This window comes from Thamnophis elegans, chromosome 7 (assembly GCF_009769535.1).
Source record: "Thamnophis elegans isolate rThaEle1 chromosome 7, rThaEle1.pri, whole genome shotgun sequence".
NCBI classification, from domain to species: Eukaryota; Metazoa; Chordata; class Lepidosauria; order Squamata; family Colubridae; genus Thamnophis; species Thamnophis elegans.
Window position 1 is genome coordinate 35,405,394 of NC_045547.1, and position 17,607 is coordinate 35,423,000.

General features: G+C 34.0%; 1 protein-coding gene across 8 annotated transcripts in view; it reads right to left on the reverse strand.

Moving 5' to 3' along the window:
* Positions 1 to 10,794: 10,794 nt before the first annotated feature.
* CNOT4 (CCR4-NOT transcription complex subunit 4) overlaps positions 10,795 to 17,607 on the reverse strand; it is an 84,059-nt gene continuing 77,246 nt past the window's right edge. For 5 of the 8 annotated variants that reach the window (XM_032220999.1, XM_032221002.1, XM_032221000.1 and 2 more), the window contains 2 exons: positions 11,740 to 11,952; positions 10,795 to 11,100 (listed from right to left, as the gene is read on the reverse strand). In XM_032220999.1, coding sequence (XP_032076890.1) covers positions 10,799 to 11,100; positions 11,740 to 11,952 — 515 coding nt within the window. In that variant the 3' untranslated portion in view covers positions 10,795 to 10,798. The remainder of the gene's footprint in view (positions 11,101 to 11,739; positions 11,953 to 17,607) is intronic. The other 3 variants (XM_032221005.1, XM_032221004.1, XM_032221003.1) reach the window with 1 other exon arrangement.

The window sequence follows — 17,607 nt, forward strand, 5'->3', positions numbered from 1 at the left end:
TCCACTGGAATCTTTTAGTATACAAATATGAATTTGGAAGGTCTTTTTCAATTTGTAGAGTTTTTAAGAACATTTTCCTTTCTTGGTTTCTTATTTTTCTAATCATTTCATCTTAGTAAAATTCCATAAAAATCCACATTCTGGTGTTCCTTTTACAACATGTATTTTTGAAAGCTGTTTCCCCCCCCTTATGTGGCTTTGTAATTTTTTTTTCTTCAGTGTATGCATTTGTGTCCCCTTGCTCTTATTTCACATTTTTCATTAAAAAAAACTACTTTCCAGAGAGTATTGAAACTCTAGTCATACTCCACCATTGGCCATATCAATTATGGATAATGGGAAATAGAAAACATCTTGGCACATAAGATCAGGAAATGCAAAGAGATAAGTTAACATTAAAGGATAATGCATGGTTACCAATTCCTAATCAATATTATTTCAGTTTGCGTAAGATATATGCATCACAAAACTTACTTAGACTTAACTATTTTACACACAAAAAAAGGTGGCATGAATATTACTAAAATTATTTCCTGGAAATGATCTACTCTTGTATACAAATATATTGCAGTTACTGCAGTAGTGCTAACTACCCTGATGTATGCCAGTGAGACTTGGACTGTATACAGGAGGCACGCTAGGCAATTGAACTACTTTCACATGACCTGCCTCCGCAGACTTCTGAGGATCCAGTGGCAGGACAAGGTGCCAGACACAGAAGTCCTTTCCAGAGAACACCTGCCATCAGTTCACACTCTGCTGATGAAAGCCCAGACACGCTGGGCAGGCCATGTTGCAAGGATGCCAGACCATTGCATCCCCAAACAGCTCCTCTATGGTAAGGTGTCTCAAGGAAAGCGATCGCATGGGGGACAAAGGAAGCAGTACAAAGACACATTGAAAGCCTCATTCAAGTCCCTGGATATAGACACCACCTCCTGGGAAACCATGGCACAAGATCAATCGACATGGCACATGCTGATCCACCAAGGTTGCCAAACATCTGAGGACAGAAGAACCACCATAGCACAAGAGAAGTGAGCACTCCGCAAAGCCAGAGTGTCAGCCTCTTCTTTGCTGTTGCTTCGGCTGCCATGAAACGGGGAGGGTGGGCATGGTATTTGGGAGGGGTTACTCATTGTGCTGGAGGAAGGTTCTGGAGTTCAGCTGCCTGTCGGACTACGCATGCATGGGAGATTCCTGCCAGGACTAACGGCACCGACATTCCATCTTCATGATGCCTTTTGAAGTTATCTCACACCTGACACTTGGGAGAATTATGATTAGACTGTAATTGTGATGCCACGGGGTGGGGAATGGGCTATTCTATATATCCATCGCTTTCGCGCCTAAATATTCAGACTTCGCTACGCTATGCCTTTAATCATTTATAATTAGTAAAAGTACACTTGATTTCTACACATGGAGTCTCGTGGTCTTCTTTCCTGATTATCTAATGGAGAGGTCCTGACACAGAGTTGCAAATGCTGCAAAAATGATGCCCACATATGTCTGCCTGACATGTGGCAGAACATTCAGTGCCCATATAGGCCTTACCAGCCACCTACGGACACACTGTGGAGAGCCCACAACCCGTTAGATGTCAAGGTCCTCTTCAAACACGATGGACGAACATCATCATCGTTGCAATTACTACTTCTAGCAAATCTTCTGGCACTGACTTTATGTCTATGGGACATAGGAAATGAGCATATGAGTAACATGCTTTTTCTGCCATTTCACCGAGCAAAGGTTCAATATATTTTATATACGCTGCACCTTGCACAAAAACATTAATTAATTTCTTTTTATCATCATCATCCCAAAATACTCTAAACTTCACCTGTATTCTCAATTCTTTCAACTGTTCCATATTACCCCCGTATTATAATTAGGTAGAGACTGAAGTACAGCAATTTGGTTAAAGAGTGAATTCATAACTAGAGCCCAATCTCAGATGAGCAACTAGGTATTAGAGATGATAGTGTTTTGAGCTCCATGTTCTCTTCCCCACACACTTTTCTTGATCATTATTGCTGTTTATTTTTAACATAAGATTTGATTAACTGAAAGATTAACAATAGCAAAATGCCCAAGAAAAATTCACAACATGGCAGAGGAACAAGGCATACATTGGATGAGTCAAGGTAGCTGAGACAACAATCTGTTCAGTGAAAAGATGGTGAAGACAATTGCCCCTTTGGAAGATGTAAAACCTGAATGCTACCCTTAAAAAACTTGGAGGTTGTCTCAACAGGAAATCTACTTAAGCAACTAAAGAACTAATAGAGGATCTGGATAAATCAACCACTTTAGATTGAATGGGCTTGGCAGGTATGTCTGAACAGGTTAATAAACAATTAAGCATTGTCTTTTTCAAGTTTAAGAAATAACTCAGACTGTAAAAAAAAAAAGCATTTGAACTTACTGTGAAAAATGAGCTTGATATTGGAAAAGTTCACAAATATATTAATGATGTTAAAATGTACTTGGCTGATCCATAGGACTGGGACAGGATAGATAATTTCAGAGTTAGAGGAATTGGGGAAAATACAGCAAATAGCTAATTTATCTCAAAAAGTTTCCAGATTTGAATTTAATTGAAAATTGAACAAAATCCAAAAACCAAGAAATATATTAATAAAAATTTAAATGATCAGGTGAAAAAAAACACACAGAAACTTAATAGGTAAATTGAGACAGAAATATAGTGTCAGTTTTCTATGGCATTAGTCTTACCATAGTACAAGCTTCAAATTTCAATAGAATAGAATCTAAATAGAATAATTATTAAAAAGAGAAAGAAGGTATAAATAAGGGTTAGTTTTCAAGCTAATACTTCAACCTCAAGGAATAGATATTATTTATACAGTCCCAAAATGAACAGTTTTCAAATGCCTTCATAGAGAATAATCTTAATGTTTAAGAAACTCTTATAACTCTATAGAAGATTTGACAATGGGTTATTTTAGCATTTGGAATCATAAAACAATTGCTGGTTATAATTCACATGTTTGATGTTTTATATTAGTTACGAAGAAACACAAAACACAGAGAATTGTTTAAAAGTTGATGTAAAGACAAGGCTAGCTGGAAAGAAAGGAGATGAAGTTCAACAATTCCCTAAATTACACTAGTTAGAAGATCTAATAGGCTGGGAAGGTGAGGGTGAGGGGAGTAAATAAAGAAGAGAACTAGGGATGAGGGAAAATGGTATGGGAGCAAAAAGGATAATTAGTATGAAAATTCATAATAACCTCACAAATTTAATCATTGCTTGGTAAGGTAGCAAAGATTTTACTGATGATAAATTCATTTTGTAAGAATAATAACCAAGACAAGGATAGGTTCTTTAAATGTTGGAGGCTAGGTAATCCAATTACAGAACTAGAATCGGTTAATATTTAAGATCCTTTAATCTATAGGTTACGGAAAATATATACATCAGAAAAAATTAAAGATTTTAGAACCAAGTCAACAAAGATAACCATCTCATTTTAAGATTCAAAAACATAAAGGGAAGATTAATTTTAATTAAAGGGAAGTCTGATAGTAAAATTATAACTTGATCCCTACCTACATAACAAGTCAAAGTCAATCAAGTTTATACAAAAAATTATGAAAGCCTTAAATAAATTTGGCTAGAATTTGGTTCTATGGACTAATTTAAATATTGAGGCAACTGAACCAGTTGATAGAATAAATAATCAGGAAAATAGAAGATAATTTTTAGCATCTAAAGATTTGCTGAATTTGATATAGCTGCATGAACTTACCCTGTTTCTCCAAAAATAAGACCTCAATAATAAGCCCAATCAGGCTTTTGAGCAGATGCACTAAAATAAGCCTTCCCCTGAAAATAAGCCCTCCCCAAAAATATTGCAACACAGCAGCAGCCATGAGGTGACCATGTTCACGGCCTCCTGCACCTCAAAAATATTAAGACCTCCCCAAAAATAAGGCCAAATGCTTATTTTCGGGGTCAAAAGAAAATAAGACCCTGTCTTATTTTCGGGGAAACATGTAAGAGGTGAAAATACAATGTAAATGCAGAGAATTAAAAAAATCCACATAATGAATGTATTATTTATTTATATCCTTTCTGCATTATTTTTTTTAAATGCAATATCAGATTAGTCTCTACAACTGTACAATCAGTAATTATGCCTAACAAAAATAACTGAGGTGTAAACTTTATCCTTTTTTAAAGAACATTTTGCATATCCCACCATATTTTTATCCAAAATGCTTTAACCTAGCTATAAATATGAATACTAAACAAAGGGAAGAACTAGAAGGAATGACAGGATGTGAAATAGTTAAAAAGGTCAAATATTTAGGAGTTTATATCTCAACCTCAAACGGGAAGTTATATAAGTATAATTATGAACCACTATGGCATAGTATACAGACAGAGATGAAAAAATGGCAGAAAATACAGTTATCTTTGCTGGGAAGAATAGCAGCAGTGAAAATGAATATTCTACCTAAATTTTTATTTCTTTTTCAAATGTTACCAATACTCAAAAAAGATGCAAGCCTGCTAGAATGGCAGAAGGCTATTAATAAATTTGTATGGGCAGGGAAGAAGCCGAGAGTAAAACTAAAAATAATGTAAGATGTGCGTGAAAGAGGAGGCTTGAAATTATCCAATTTAAAATTATATTATGATGCAGCAGTTTTATCTGTAATTAGTGACTGGATTAACTTAACAGATGATAGAATACTTAATACTGAAGGGCATGATTTGGTATATGGTTGGCATGCTTATTTGCTATATAACAAAAAGGTCGACAAGAATTTCAAGTCATATTTTAAGGAATGCTCTACTGCAGGTTTGGAAAAAATATCAATACAAACTAAATGATAATATACCCATGTGGGCTATTTCCAGACACGCAATAGAAAATATGAACATAGTACAAAAACAAGATGTAACTACTTACAGACAGCTTCTTACCGTAGAAAGAGGTTTACTACAACTAAAACCCTTGGATGTACTAAAAGAGGAAAAGGTAATTCAAACATGGTTTCAGTACGGGCAGTTACAGGCTAGTTGGAAAATAGATAAAAAAACTGGCTTTATGCAAGTCGAGGATAATTTACTTAAACAAATTAGAGATCAAAGTCCAATGCATATAAAGAGATTATATAATGTATTAATAGAAATTGACTCGGAAACAGAACTAGTTAAAGACTGTATGATAAAATGGGCTCAAAATGTTGAAGAACCAATAATGTTAGATACATGGGAAAAGATTTGGGTGAGCCCAAAACTTGAGAGAAAATTTTTATAAGATGTTTTATAGATGGCATTTAGATCCTAAAAAAATGGCTTCTATGTATCTGAACCTACAACCTAAATGCTGGAGATGTGATTGTGTGGACGCTACATATTTTCATATATGGTGGACTTTCTGCATTATTTTTACAAATAATTCAAGGCAGCGAACATATACAACACACCTTCCTCCTATTATTTTTGCCAAATCCTGTGAGGAGAATCACTGGCCCAGGTGTTACCCAGCTGGCTTTCATGGCTAAGGTGGGACTAGGACTCATGGTCTCCCACATTCCAGCCTGGTGCCCTAGCCACTAAACCAAATTGGGTCTTCTGATATTATCTTCAGAATTTAAATATATGTGGATAAAATTCAGACTTAATTAATATATACACCTAAGCATTAAGAAAGGGAAATGGCTTGATATTTAGAAATTGGCATAATTATTAGCTCATTTTTTAAAAAAAAAATTAAATCAATAATACTATGTATTTGTCAATAAAAACAAGATTATTGGAAAATAAGCTTTCGAAAGGTAAAGGAAAGTGTTATATAAAAGCAATAAAATATACTTATGGTCACATCATCAATAATAAAAATCTTATTTAAAAGTTTATTTATTTATCAAGCTTGTATGCAACCCAACTCACTGAGGGCAACTATAGTTTGCAAACTAATACTACTAAAACCCTTAAATAGAAAAAGTAAGTATTTAGATAACCTAAATTTTCTGGTGCTGTGAGCTTGGAGTCATTTTTACAATTAGAAGTTTACAGTTTTAAAAAAAAAAAACATTGAAAGTAGAAAATTCCCAGGTTCTAACAGATGAGTTCTATAAGGCATTTAAAAATATTATTAAATGAGAATTTTTGTCATTAAAGTAAGTTTCTTCTCTCATGCTAGTGCAATTCTAAAATACCTATCCCTAAATCACACAACAATTCATTGGAATTATCTTCTTACAGACTTATCTCTCTCCATATTTAGCATAAACAATATACTAAACTACTAGCTAAACTTCTCAATTTAATTATGGGAGAAATTATACAGCCTAACCAATCAGATTTTATTCCAAAAAGAAATATATCTAGCCCCACCAGAAAACTGTTAATTATTATTCACTCTTGAAAATTAATGTTTCTCTATCAGTATGCTCATCAGAGATATTTAAAGCAATTGACTGTACAGACAGCACTATTTTTAAAACAAACTTTAAGTCTGACAATTACTTTTTCAACACAATAGATCAGATTTATAATATAATCAATGCTCAATAAAGAATTAAGAAATATGAATCAGAAATAATTTCATTACCAAGCATAGCTATCAATTATCCTAGGAATTATTTCTTGTTATAGTAATATAGTAATAGTTCTATAGAAATAAAGATAAATTGGATTTTTAGTAATGCAAATAAATATATTAGGATAGAATTTGAGAATTTTGTAGAAATATCAGTGATAATAGCAAATTTTCAAAATCTTCCTAAAGTACAAGGATAGCTAATAATTTAAATATAGTAGTAGGTTTGGATTTAGGAGTTAATATAATTATAAATATAATATATATTATTTATATATTATAATTATAATTAATATAATAAAAACATTAAGAAACTATTTAATAATAATTTCATCTCATGTATCAGAAGATAAAACAAAAAAGGAAAAACAGGAATAATAAAGATCTAAATATTTTGGTTGAACTGAGGCAGCTAAAATGATAAAACTTTGATTTTTCAAGAATTTCAAACTCCCTCAATAGGTGCTTGATAAAATGTTAACACTTTGGGAAATAAAAATTAAGTTTTTTTGTTTAATACTAGAAAAAGTAAGAATAGAAATGTCACATAAGGACTCAGACAAGGAGGCTGACGAATTCTGTTTTAATTTTTTTTAAATAAGGCAGCATATTTCAGATATATTGTTCCCTTCACAATGGAAAACTCAGCAAGACATAGGTGCTGCTAGAAAACATTAAAGAGATAAATAAATGTTACTTTTTTTCTTCCAGAAGACTTTATAATAGGCAATATAAATAATGTATTTACATATTAGAGAGCCAGTTTGGTGTCACAGTTAAGGCACCAGAATAGAAGCTGGGAAATTGTTGAGCTGTTCACCTTAGGCCAGTCACGCTTTCTAAGCCCTAGGAAGGAGACAATGGCAAACCATTTCCAAAAATCTTGAGAAAATTGCAGAGGCTGGTCCAGGTAGTCACCAGGAGCCAAGTTCACTTGAAGTTACACACATGTACACAAGTTCACAAAGCTACACTTCAATTTTGGGGGAAAATATGCAACTTTGATAAAGGGCATCTTTACTGGGACATCCAATATTCTTTAATCAGGACAACCTAACAGAAGACTTGAAATAAGCTCAAATTGCAATAGGGTATGAGACTTCAACAGTAATAAACAGTAATAAGACACAAAGTAGAAGGGTTGGAGTTACACTTAAGTCCTCATCTATCCGGGCTAACAGAGCCCCAAATTAATTTTTTAATAAGGCTATAAGGAGTCAGCATCTCATTGTTTAATTATGAAAAATTAGCAATGAATTGCTCTTTCCAAACCCCCCCCCCCAAAAAATGCCAACAATTTATGGAATGTTAGAACTGAATGTGACATCCTGTAGATTTAAAAGAAGCAATGTCACTAACTCACGTTTTGTTACTAAGTGCACCAACATAAGCTATTTAAACTGCAGTAAATGCATCAACATGAAATCTATAAAATGGGATTATACATTTGGTTTCCTGCAGTGGCACAAAATAGTAAGTCACCTTTTCATTGGGCCAGTCCAAATTTTTATTCTGAGCAATAATAGTTTTCACCTTGAAGGTTTTTTTTTATTGAATACTCTGATACAGAATATACAGGTAGTCCTCAACCTATTACCACAATTAAGCTCAAAATTTCGATTACTAAATGAAACAGTTGAGTTTTATGATCTTTCTTGCCACAGTTGTTAAGCGAATCGCTGCAGTTGTTAAATTGGTAACAAAGCAGTTAAGTGAATCTGACTTCCCCATTGACTTTATTCCTCAGGTGGTTTCAAAAGGTGATCACATGACCCTGGGACACTGCAATTGTCATAAATAAGAGTCAGTTGCCAAGCGCCTGAATTTAGATTACCCGAACAAGAGAATGTTGCAAGGATCATGTGAAAAATAGTTACAGGTCACTTTTTTCAATGCTGTTGTAATTTAAAACTGTCACTAAACAAATCGTTGAAAGTCAATGGCTATCTGTACGACCAATACTCTATGTGCTGCCAAATTTTATTAAGTTTCAGAATCAACTCAATAATTTGCTATTGTATAACTGCCTACATGGGGAGATCTTCAAGTGATTTGAACTATGATTTATTTAGCCTAGGAAGCCTAATCTAGCCTAAGATGAAATTATGTTTCTATATATGTTATCATAGTACTTCTTCATTTGATAAAGGGCAACGACATACCAGAACCAAAAAGTCTCACTAACAGCTTCATAGAAGGATTGAAAAATTTCCACAATTTCTAGGTAACAGCCAGTAACAATAGCTTCCAACCTCCTGCTATACTCCCAACTTTTATATTCTGACTAATTCTTTAAAATCAGCATTTGCTGATTCAAATGCAACAGAAAACTGATTTCAGAAATTGATAGCTTTGTTAAAAGTAGAGTTCATGAAGTACATGAAGCTGGAAAGATAAGATAGTTCAGATACAACTTGTTCCTAGGATGGTATTGTGTAGATTTATCAGACTAAAATTATATCTGAGGCAAGCCTTTACAATTTAACTTCTTGATTATCTACAATAGGGAACAGTACACACTGATATGTAGCAGGAAAAAAGGCAAATACCAGTATATGTTCTCTGAAATGGGAATGTCCCATTCCCACTGTCAGGAAATGCAAATTTTGGATGCAAATTTCTTGCTTTCTTTATATTTCTGTGACTTCCGTATTTGTGTGAAGTCGACAACAATCACAATGTACTTTTCAGCTTGTAAAAGTCCTTCCCTGGATAAAATGTTTTCTTAATACACCGAATCATTTTTATTTCTAAAATATGAGATCTGATTAAGGTAGTGCAGTGTTTCTCAATCTTGGACACTTTTAAGAGGGATGGACTTCAACTCCCAGAATTCTCCATCCAGAGAAACACTGAGGTAGTAAATATGATCTTTAAATATATTAAGTTAAATCATGATATTTAAAATGAAGCTACCAATTCAATAAGGCATGACTATTAGGAATTCCTATAAAATACCCCTTATAATCTAAGAAGACAGTATGGTCTGTTTAAATTAAAATTTCTTAACTTTAAAAGCAGAGGAGAAAGAATTGTCAGGGAGGGTGGCATAGCATTTATTTGAGAAAATAAAAATGAGACATGACATAAAAATATAAATAATGGTGTTAAGGAAAGGACATCAAATGCTTCATGGGGAGTACACAGCCTCAAGAATTTTTTGGAAACGTTATCACAGAAATTGACATATGCATAAAACAGGGGGAAAAAAGAGAATTCACAAAAGGTTGTCATCAAGTTTTCTGTTTTATTTAAGATTTTAGTTTTAATTCTGAAGAAAGAGGTACATTTCCTTGTTTTTAGTTTTAGCGTCAGGTTATAACCATGTTTAATTTTATGTTTCTTTTTTCCCCTGTCTTTCAATACTGCACAAACGTCCAGAAACTACAAGGTTAAGTAAAAGCTGCAGGCAGAGGTCGTCAAAGGTTGCGCTCCTGATGATGATCTTGTGGCCCCAATGCAGTGCTATCTCAGAGTGTCTTAATCAGGTGATTTAAAAAAAAAGAGACTGACAAGAAGACAGAAAGATTGAAGTGAATATCACTCGTGTTTCAGCTGCTTATAATTATATTATGTATATGCTAGGTATTAAATCTGTGATATTTTAAAAACATTATATTTATTTGAAATCTAAAGCCAAAACTTTTTAAAATTCCCTCTGTTAAATCATTTCTTACCAACATGTCAGTTACTTCTACAGGCAAATTGTCTTTCACCTACTTTATGCCAAAACTTTACTGACAAAACTGTCCCACTCCTTCAAGAGAAAAAAGGAAAAAAAAAAGATTTCCCTGTATAATCAACTCACAGAATGCAATACGAATGTTAGGCCACTGATTTTCCCCAATATATTTCTGCACTGGTTTCTGAATTTTGTATTATTTTCTTCTATTGTCAACATGACATTTTTCTGCTACACTAAAATAATTATGTGCAAAAGATTCATGAAAATATTATGCATTTTGATTTCTCTCTCTTAGTGTGTTTAAAGAAATAGTTTTTAAACAGTGTATTTCAAATACCGACTCAGCAAAACAAGAAAAAAAGATAATAGTTATGACCCTGTGATTGCATTGCATTTGGAAGCTGGTTGGGAAAGATTTTTGACCAGGAACCAGATTCTTCAGAAAGAAAAATATGAAAGAGGGGCCATAGGTGGGTACAGGAAATCTGGGAGGAGCAATTCCTGCATTTCTAATGTTTTTGTACTTTTCCTAATGACGATCCAACGCTGAGCTCTGTAATAAATCTGTGGGGGGTTTACTGGGGGGTCTGAAAGCTGTCTGAAAGCCTGGGGGAGGAGAGTGGAAACTGGCAGGGTTTGAAGGAGGGGAATAGGGGTTCCAACTGGCTCTGTGCAATGGAATTTGTGTACTGAAGGGGTTACTGTGGGGGGTCTGTGTTGGGGCAGCACTGGGGCCATCCATCTCTGTGAGAGCCTGAAGAGACTTTAGCCAATGTGGTGGATTGTCGTCTTGAAGAGAGTCTAAACTGTTTCCAGTGGAGGCTGGGATACCTAGGAAGAAGAGAAACACAGGAGACATAGGTTACTCAAAGCAAGCAAGAACTACATATATGAAGTAGGACAATGCAATTTAACCAGTAGCAAGATCAGAAAAATAATTATTGGCTTGCAGAAATGAAATGACTATGAATACAGTTTTTCAAACACAATTGAAGCTGAGTTTTCCTGGGGAGCATTTGTCCCTTAAGATGATTTTTCACACTGCCCATTTTTCCATAATAACATACAATTATTTCCTTTTCTACCTTTCCAAATCATAACCATTACAAGGAAAACAGCCTTATAAAGAGAGCTTTATAAACAGTGGAGTATGTCCCTTTTTAATGAAAAAAGTAATCCAGTTAAAATCCGGTAGCATAGAAACTGTATTGCACAGAAAAACATGCCATCATGTTGATGTGGAAACCGACAGAAACCTCAGATATGGTAAGAAAGACACCAGGCATGCAAAAGAAAAGACTGTGGGGTATAAATATTCATTTGTTCTAAGATTTCTGGGCCTCTTGAAAGTTGGTAGATGGAAGCTGGAAGAGACCACCGCATTTTTTCCAAAAAAGGTGTATTGATTAATTTGTGCCAAATAAGCACTTGATCATTGTCAATGGAGCTGAATGAGCGAGAAATTGTTACCTGTGATGATTGCGGGGTCCATCCAGCTCCCAGGGCTGTCCCAATTCAGGCTGTCGGTTGTGGCAGTGTTGGACGTTGGTACACTGTGGTTGGCGTTGGAGGGGGAAGTAGCATTGGGCAGTCCACCAAAGTTGATGTTAATGTTCGGTAGAAGTGCCCTTAGCCCGTCCTGCCATTCCTTCATATTTAAACTCTCTACAGAACTGTTGTTGTCTGGGAGATTTATCAACAAAAAAAGAAAAAAGAAAATGAAAGATAGAAAATAAAAAGCTGAAGTTAGAAACAGATGCTGTTTTTGGTGAAAGATGGTGGCTCTCTAAGCATTTACAACTGTTTTGCTATCAAAAGAATGGGACGAGGATAAAGATGAAGCTTCAGTGTTGAGCTGCTGTAGAATATAGAATTATTTAAACATCTAATGGCGAAAAAACGAAATGTTTCCCAACTAAATCTGGCCAGAAAGTCAACAGTTAAACAAAAGAATGAATCTTCCATTACTAGCAAGAAAAAAAAATCACATCTTTTATATGAAAGCAGCCTTACTTATTGATAAATTTGTCTGCTTTGCTGAATGGTAGGGGTATTTAACAGTTCCCTACACAAAGAAGATACAAGCAAGATTATAGAATCCTCATCAGAATTACCGCTATAAAACCCTTCCAAATCTACCTTTAAAAAAAAAAAGAAAATGTACTAAATACTGAAAGTGAGAACAGCCTGCTTTGTCTAAAAGAATGAAGAGAGAAGGACATTCTAACATTTAAAAAAAGAATTAACAATCTCTAAAGTGGAAGACCAAATGCATTATCATACTAATCTGCAAAGCTACAGCAAGTCTAGTTTTTAAGGAAGACAAATTTAATGGCTATTTTCCTGATAACAGGAAACAATTTGATTTTTAATCTCTGAACTTCTCTCAAATATACAATTTAGAAAATACCCCATCACATGTGGCAACAATCACTTGATTAGGTAATATTGTATTTAAAATGGATTTGCCATAGTTATAGGAAAAATTCTTTTCAACGGTAATCAAGAAATGGAATGTCTATATCTTAAGGTGTGCATCTACACCTTCTCCGGGGAAATCCCATAGGTATTCTCAGGGGACAATCAGAGGACCAACCTCAAGAGTCATGTAGCTAGCCAGTGACTACCAAAATATTTCATTTCTAGAACCTAAACAATGTTCTTTATTGTGTCTTTCACAAAACAAAATATCATCCTTCTATTTTGACCATAGATTCAAGGACTGATTCAATAAGCCTATGTTCAACATATTCAATATAAACCTGAATTATGTAATTCCACTCATTGCATTTCAAAAGTACAGACCAAAAAGACTAGAAAAGAAGATCAGATTAGCGCTGCAGAATGATTTCTGATTCAGTTTACATATCCATGAATTAACTTGTCCTTAACATTACTTTTTTACAGGAGGAAATTGAATTACTTCAGATGTCTTCAATTAAAATTTGTTCCAATACCCAGCACAAAACACTGTTGTATCTTTATCACAAATTTACACAGTGAGAATGAAAACCATATAGTTACACATCTAGTATTTTGCAATAAGTCACTGCTATTAAACATCTGAACAAAAATATTGCTGTTACCAATGCATACATGAATAGTTTTTTGATAGTTGAAGCTTTCTCAAGCCGATTAAAGCTTCTCAAGAATTATTGAAAAAATCAAGATATGTTGGAAAACAAATCCTATAATGGAGATGTCTACTCTTCAATACTAGCTAGATATATCTGCAACTCCTATTTCCGATACTTTTTTTTACTTATTATAAATTGAGCGATGGGGAAAAGAATCAGAAATTTTAGTAGGATTATAACCACTTAAATCCAGAAATTATAACCAATATTTTAATTATAGTTTGTTCAGTTTAATTCTAAGTAATTATGATTTATATTACCTAGAATATTTTATTTACTGACATAAACTATGTTTAATATGCTTTTATTTACAAATATTTTGTATTAATATTCCTTTTAATTTTCTGTCATAAAAAAGGTACTTAAGTGAAAGCCAATTAATTTAAAGTCAATATTGTTCTTAAAAATTAGTTCTTTCAAGTGTTGTTTATTTCTCCTTAGTACTTTGAAGATTAGAATGATCTCCCTTTAATGCTGTGCTTCAACAGCATTAAAAAAAGGAGATTTTTCTTTAAAAAATCATCATCATTATTTGTAGTCTATGACCAAACATATAGCTTCCCCCACCCAGGAGGTAAAAAACTGTAATGTTAGGAAGGAAATCTGTATTAAAAGACATTTTATAATTATCGCTGAGAACACACAATATTCAAAGGTTTTTGAGAGAAAAATATCAGTGGGTCACTGTTTAGATTGTTCTATATATATATATATATAAAATTTATTAGGATTGTAATTATTTCTGGAAATTCTAAAGATGTCTTGATAAAAGCATATTCTTGCCACCAGCTATTAATACATTGTGTAGTAGTTATTTGCTGTATTCACTAATTAAAAAGCTGTTCTTGCCTTATAATAGTGTGTTTAGTGTATCCAAAAATAGTAGAAATAAAATATGTCTAGTCTTAAATCTTTTCAAAGAAACTGTTAACTATTAAGACACATACTTGAAATAAATAAACAGTATTGACAATAATTGGGCTATTATTACCATACTGGAAATTGAAGGTGTATGTTATATCTATAGTTAAGTAGCAATATAACATTTTCTTTGTAAATAGAGAAGTGGAGAAAAGAAAAGCACTTCAATGGAAAAAACTGTTTTTAATAGGAAGCAAATGAGTAATGAAAATGTAAACATAGCTAACGTTTTGCTATTTTTTAAACTGAACATGCGACATTTAAATAAGAAATTCATATTTTAAAAATGAAAAAAGTATCAGTATACTAGAATAAGATTATGAAATCATTTATTAAGTATAAATCCTTGAACTTATCAAAAACATTTCTTCTAGAATCTTTTAAGAAATTGGTTTAGTAAATTGATTATCATTAATAGAAACATTTATATTTATTTTTATAAGAACAACCTATGCTAATAATTTGACAAACATGAAGCATTAAATTTCCTTCACATTTCTACAAAAATCTTGCAAACAATCTGCATGGAAATACTAAATCTGCCAAATTTAAATACAACGTAGCTCAATTTTTGACATGCTAGCTAAATCCAAATAAGGCTTTCTATCAGACATCTTGAGAATAGTAGTGTTAATAAAGTGATCTATGAATTTACTATGGGAATATTTTCCTACACATTATTAACTAAAGGCTAGTAAAATCCACAAGCAAACTAATTCTCATGACAGATGAATTCATAACAAGTAAAGTTTCATGGTTGTTCTATAAATGTTCTATAAACATTAGATAAAAGTAAAGGTTCCCCTCACATATGTGCTAGTCATTCCCTATTCTAGGGGGTGGTGCTCATCTCCGTTTCAAAGCCGAAGAGCCAGCGTTTTCCGAAGACATCTCCGTGGTCATGTGGCCAGCATGACTAAACGCCGAAGGCGCACGGAACAGTTACCTTCCCACCAAAGGTGGCTCCTATTTTTCTACTTGCATTTTTATATGCTTTCGAACTGCTAGGTTGGCAGAAGCTGGGACAAGTAACAGAAGCTCACTCCGTTATGCAGTGCTAGGGATTCGAACTGCCGACCTTTCTAATCGACAAGCTCAGCGTCTTAGCCACTGAGCCACTGCGTCCCTTACCTATAAATATTAAAATAAAAGAATTAGATTTTCATACATTCATTCTACATTATTGAAATTATAAGATACAGGTGCAATGAAATCTCCTTACAGCTCTCATCACAGAAATCATGGTAGTCCTTGATTTACAACCACAACTAAGTCCAAAATTTATATTGTTAAGCAAGACAAATGTTAAGTGAATTTTGCCTCATTTTATGATCTTTCTTGCCACAGTTGTTAAGTGAATCACTCCAGTTCTTAAGTTAATTAAATCTGGCTTCCCCATTGCTTGTCAGAAAGTCATATGACCCTGGGAATATGTAATTATTATAAATAACCCTGGGAATCTGTAATCATTGCAGATCACATGACCTTGGGAATCTGTAATCATTATAAATACATTCCAGTTGCCAAGTGTTTAAATTTTAATCATGTGACAATGGGGGCATGGTTGTGAGTGTAAAAAAGAGTTTGTCACTTTTTCAGTGCCTTTGTAACTTTGAATGGTCACTAAACAAATGGTTGTAAGTCGAGAACTACCTATATCCTTGATCCTTTGAATCAAAAAGAGAAAGAGAAAAAAACTAAACATTTCCTAAAAACATTTCTTATTGTGGCATCAGTTTAGGCTTGACTACAAAATTGGACAAGTTATTCCTCTTTTGGCAACTAAGTAGATACAACATTTAAACATTCAAGCTTTGTTACGCTCCTGAAGACTACAAGGGCATAATTATACAGTTATACCAGCAACAATGTAGAATATAACAACTATGTACAGTATATTCCACCGAAAGAGGGAGAGAGGGATTAAACATCTATGTGTGCAAGTATATTTGTATACAAATGTACCAGAAAAGTACCAGAGTTAATTAGCTGATATTAATTCTAAATTCACTTAGAGATTATTCAGGGCATAACTGATTGATTTCTTGAAAACGTTTCTTTATTAACCATATGTGATAGTATCTTCAAGCTCCTAAGGACCAGTTTAATGATCTGAAAATCTAGAATACGCATGTAGCAGTGGTAGATTCCGGCTCCTGTTGCAACCGGTATGCTGCAATGGGGCCAGGCGCCCACCACGTGCACACACGCAGTGCTTGCATGTGCACCTACCACCCGCAATGCTCCAGCTGTTCAGCGGAGTGTCGCGCAGGCGCCGTACACCCCATGCACGTGCGCAAATGCCCCGGTTGGCTCAAATAGAGGTAAGGAGAGCGGGCAGGCGGGTGGGTCCTTCAGAGAACCGTACTGGAACGGTACCTGGTGCTCCCAGCAGGCATTGGTACACCCGTACCGGGGCGTACCGGTCATATCCCACCATTGGCATGTAGATTCCTAATTCAGGTTCCCTCCAAACAAGAGGGGAGGAAAACTCCTACATAAAACTAGGTGTCAGTGAGAAAAGTCCAGTTTGTACGTATAAAATTCCTTCTCCACAAGGAACATTTTATCATCGATCATCAAACATTTGTGCCAACAATCTAGTGATGTTACCCAAGCATTATTGTTATGATTATATATTAGATTGATTACATTACATTACATTGATTGTACATTATAAATATATACTCAGAATAGCCATTTTCCCTAGCAACATATTGGAACAGTTGGACAAGATCAGCAAAAAGAAATCAGCATTGAGTACCTTCTGTGAGGTAATTACTTTTTTAATCTCTCCAATGACTTTAATTTATTATCATACAGAAGGTGCCTATACAGAATACAATGGTGAAAATTAAATGGATAGTCCATTATATATACCAAGTGATTCTTTAACCATTATGTGTTTCACCATTTTTTAACAAAAGAGTTTTCTATAGTCAAAGGTTGAATCTTGCACTGGCATGTTTTTTTCTTTCTTTCTGCTCAATACATAAGGAGCTTCAAATTATTGTTAGAAGCAACCAAACTGTCACATAAACTTCCTTCTTTGTCTAAGGGAATATGCTTGCTTAAATTCCAGTTAAAACTTAGGATATTTCCTTTTGGTGAGATGAACAGTTATACAAACTTGATTAATAAAAAATGAATAAATATTTTAGTATTCCTGACTACCTAATGTGTTGCTTTATGGCAGATTGGGCAATTTATAATCTGAAACCCTGAGAATAGCCTGCGATGGCCATACACATGAACACGTGAATAAATCATCAGCTCGAAT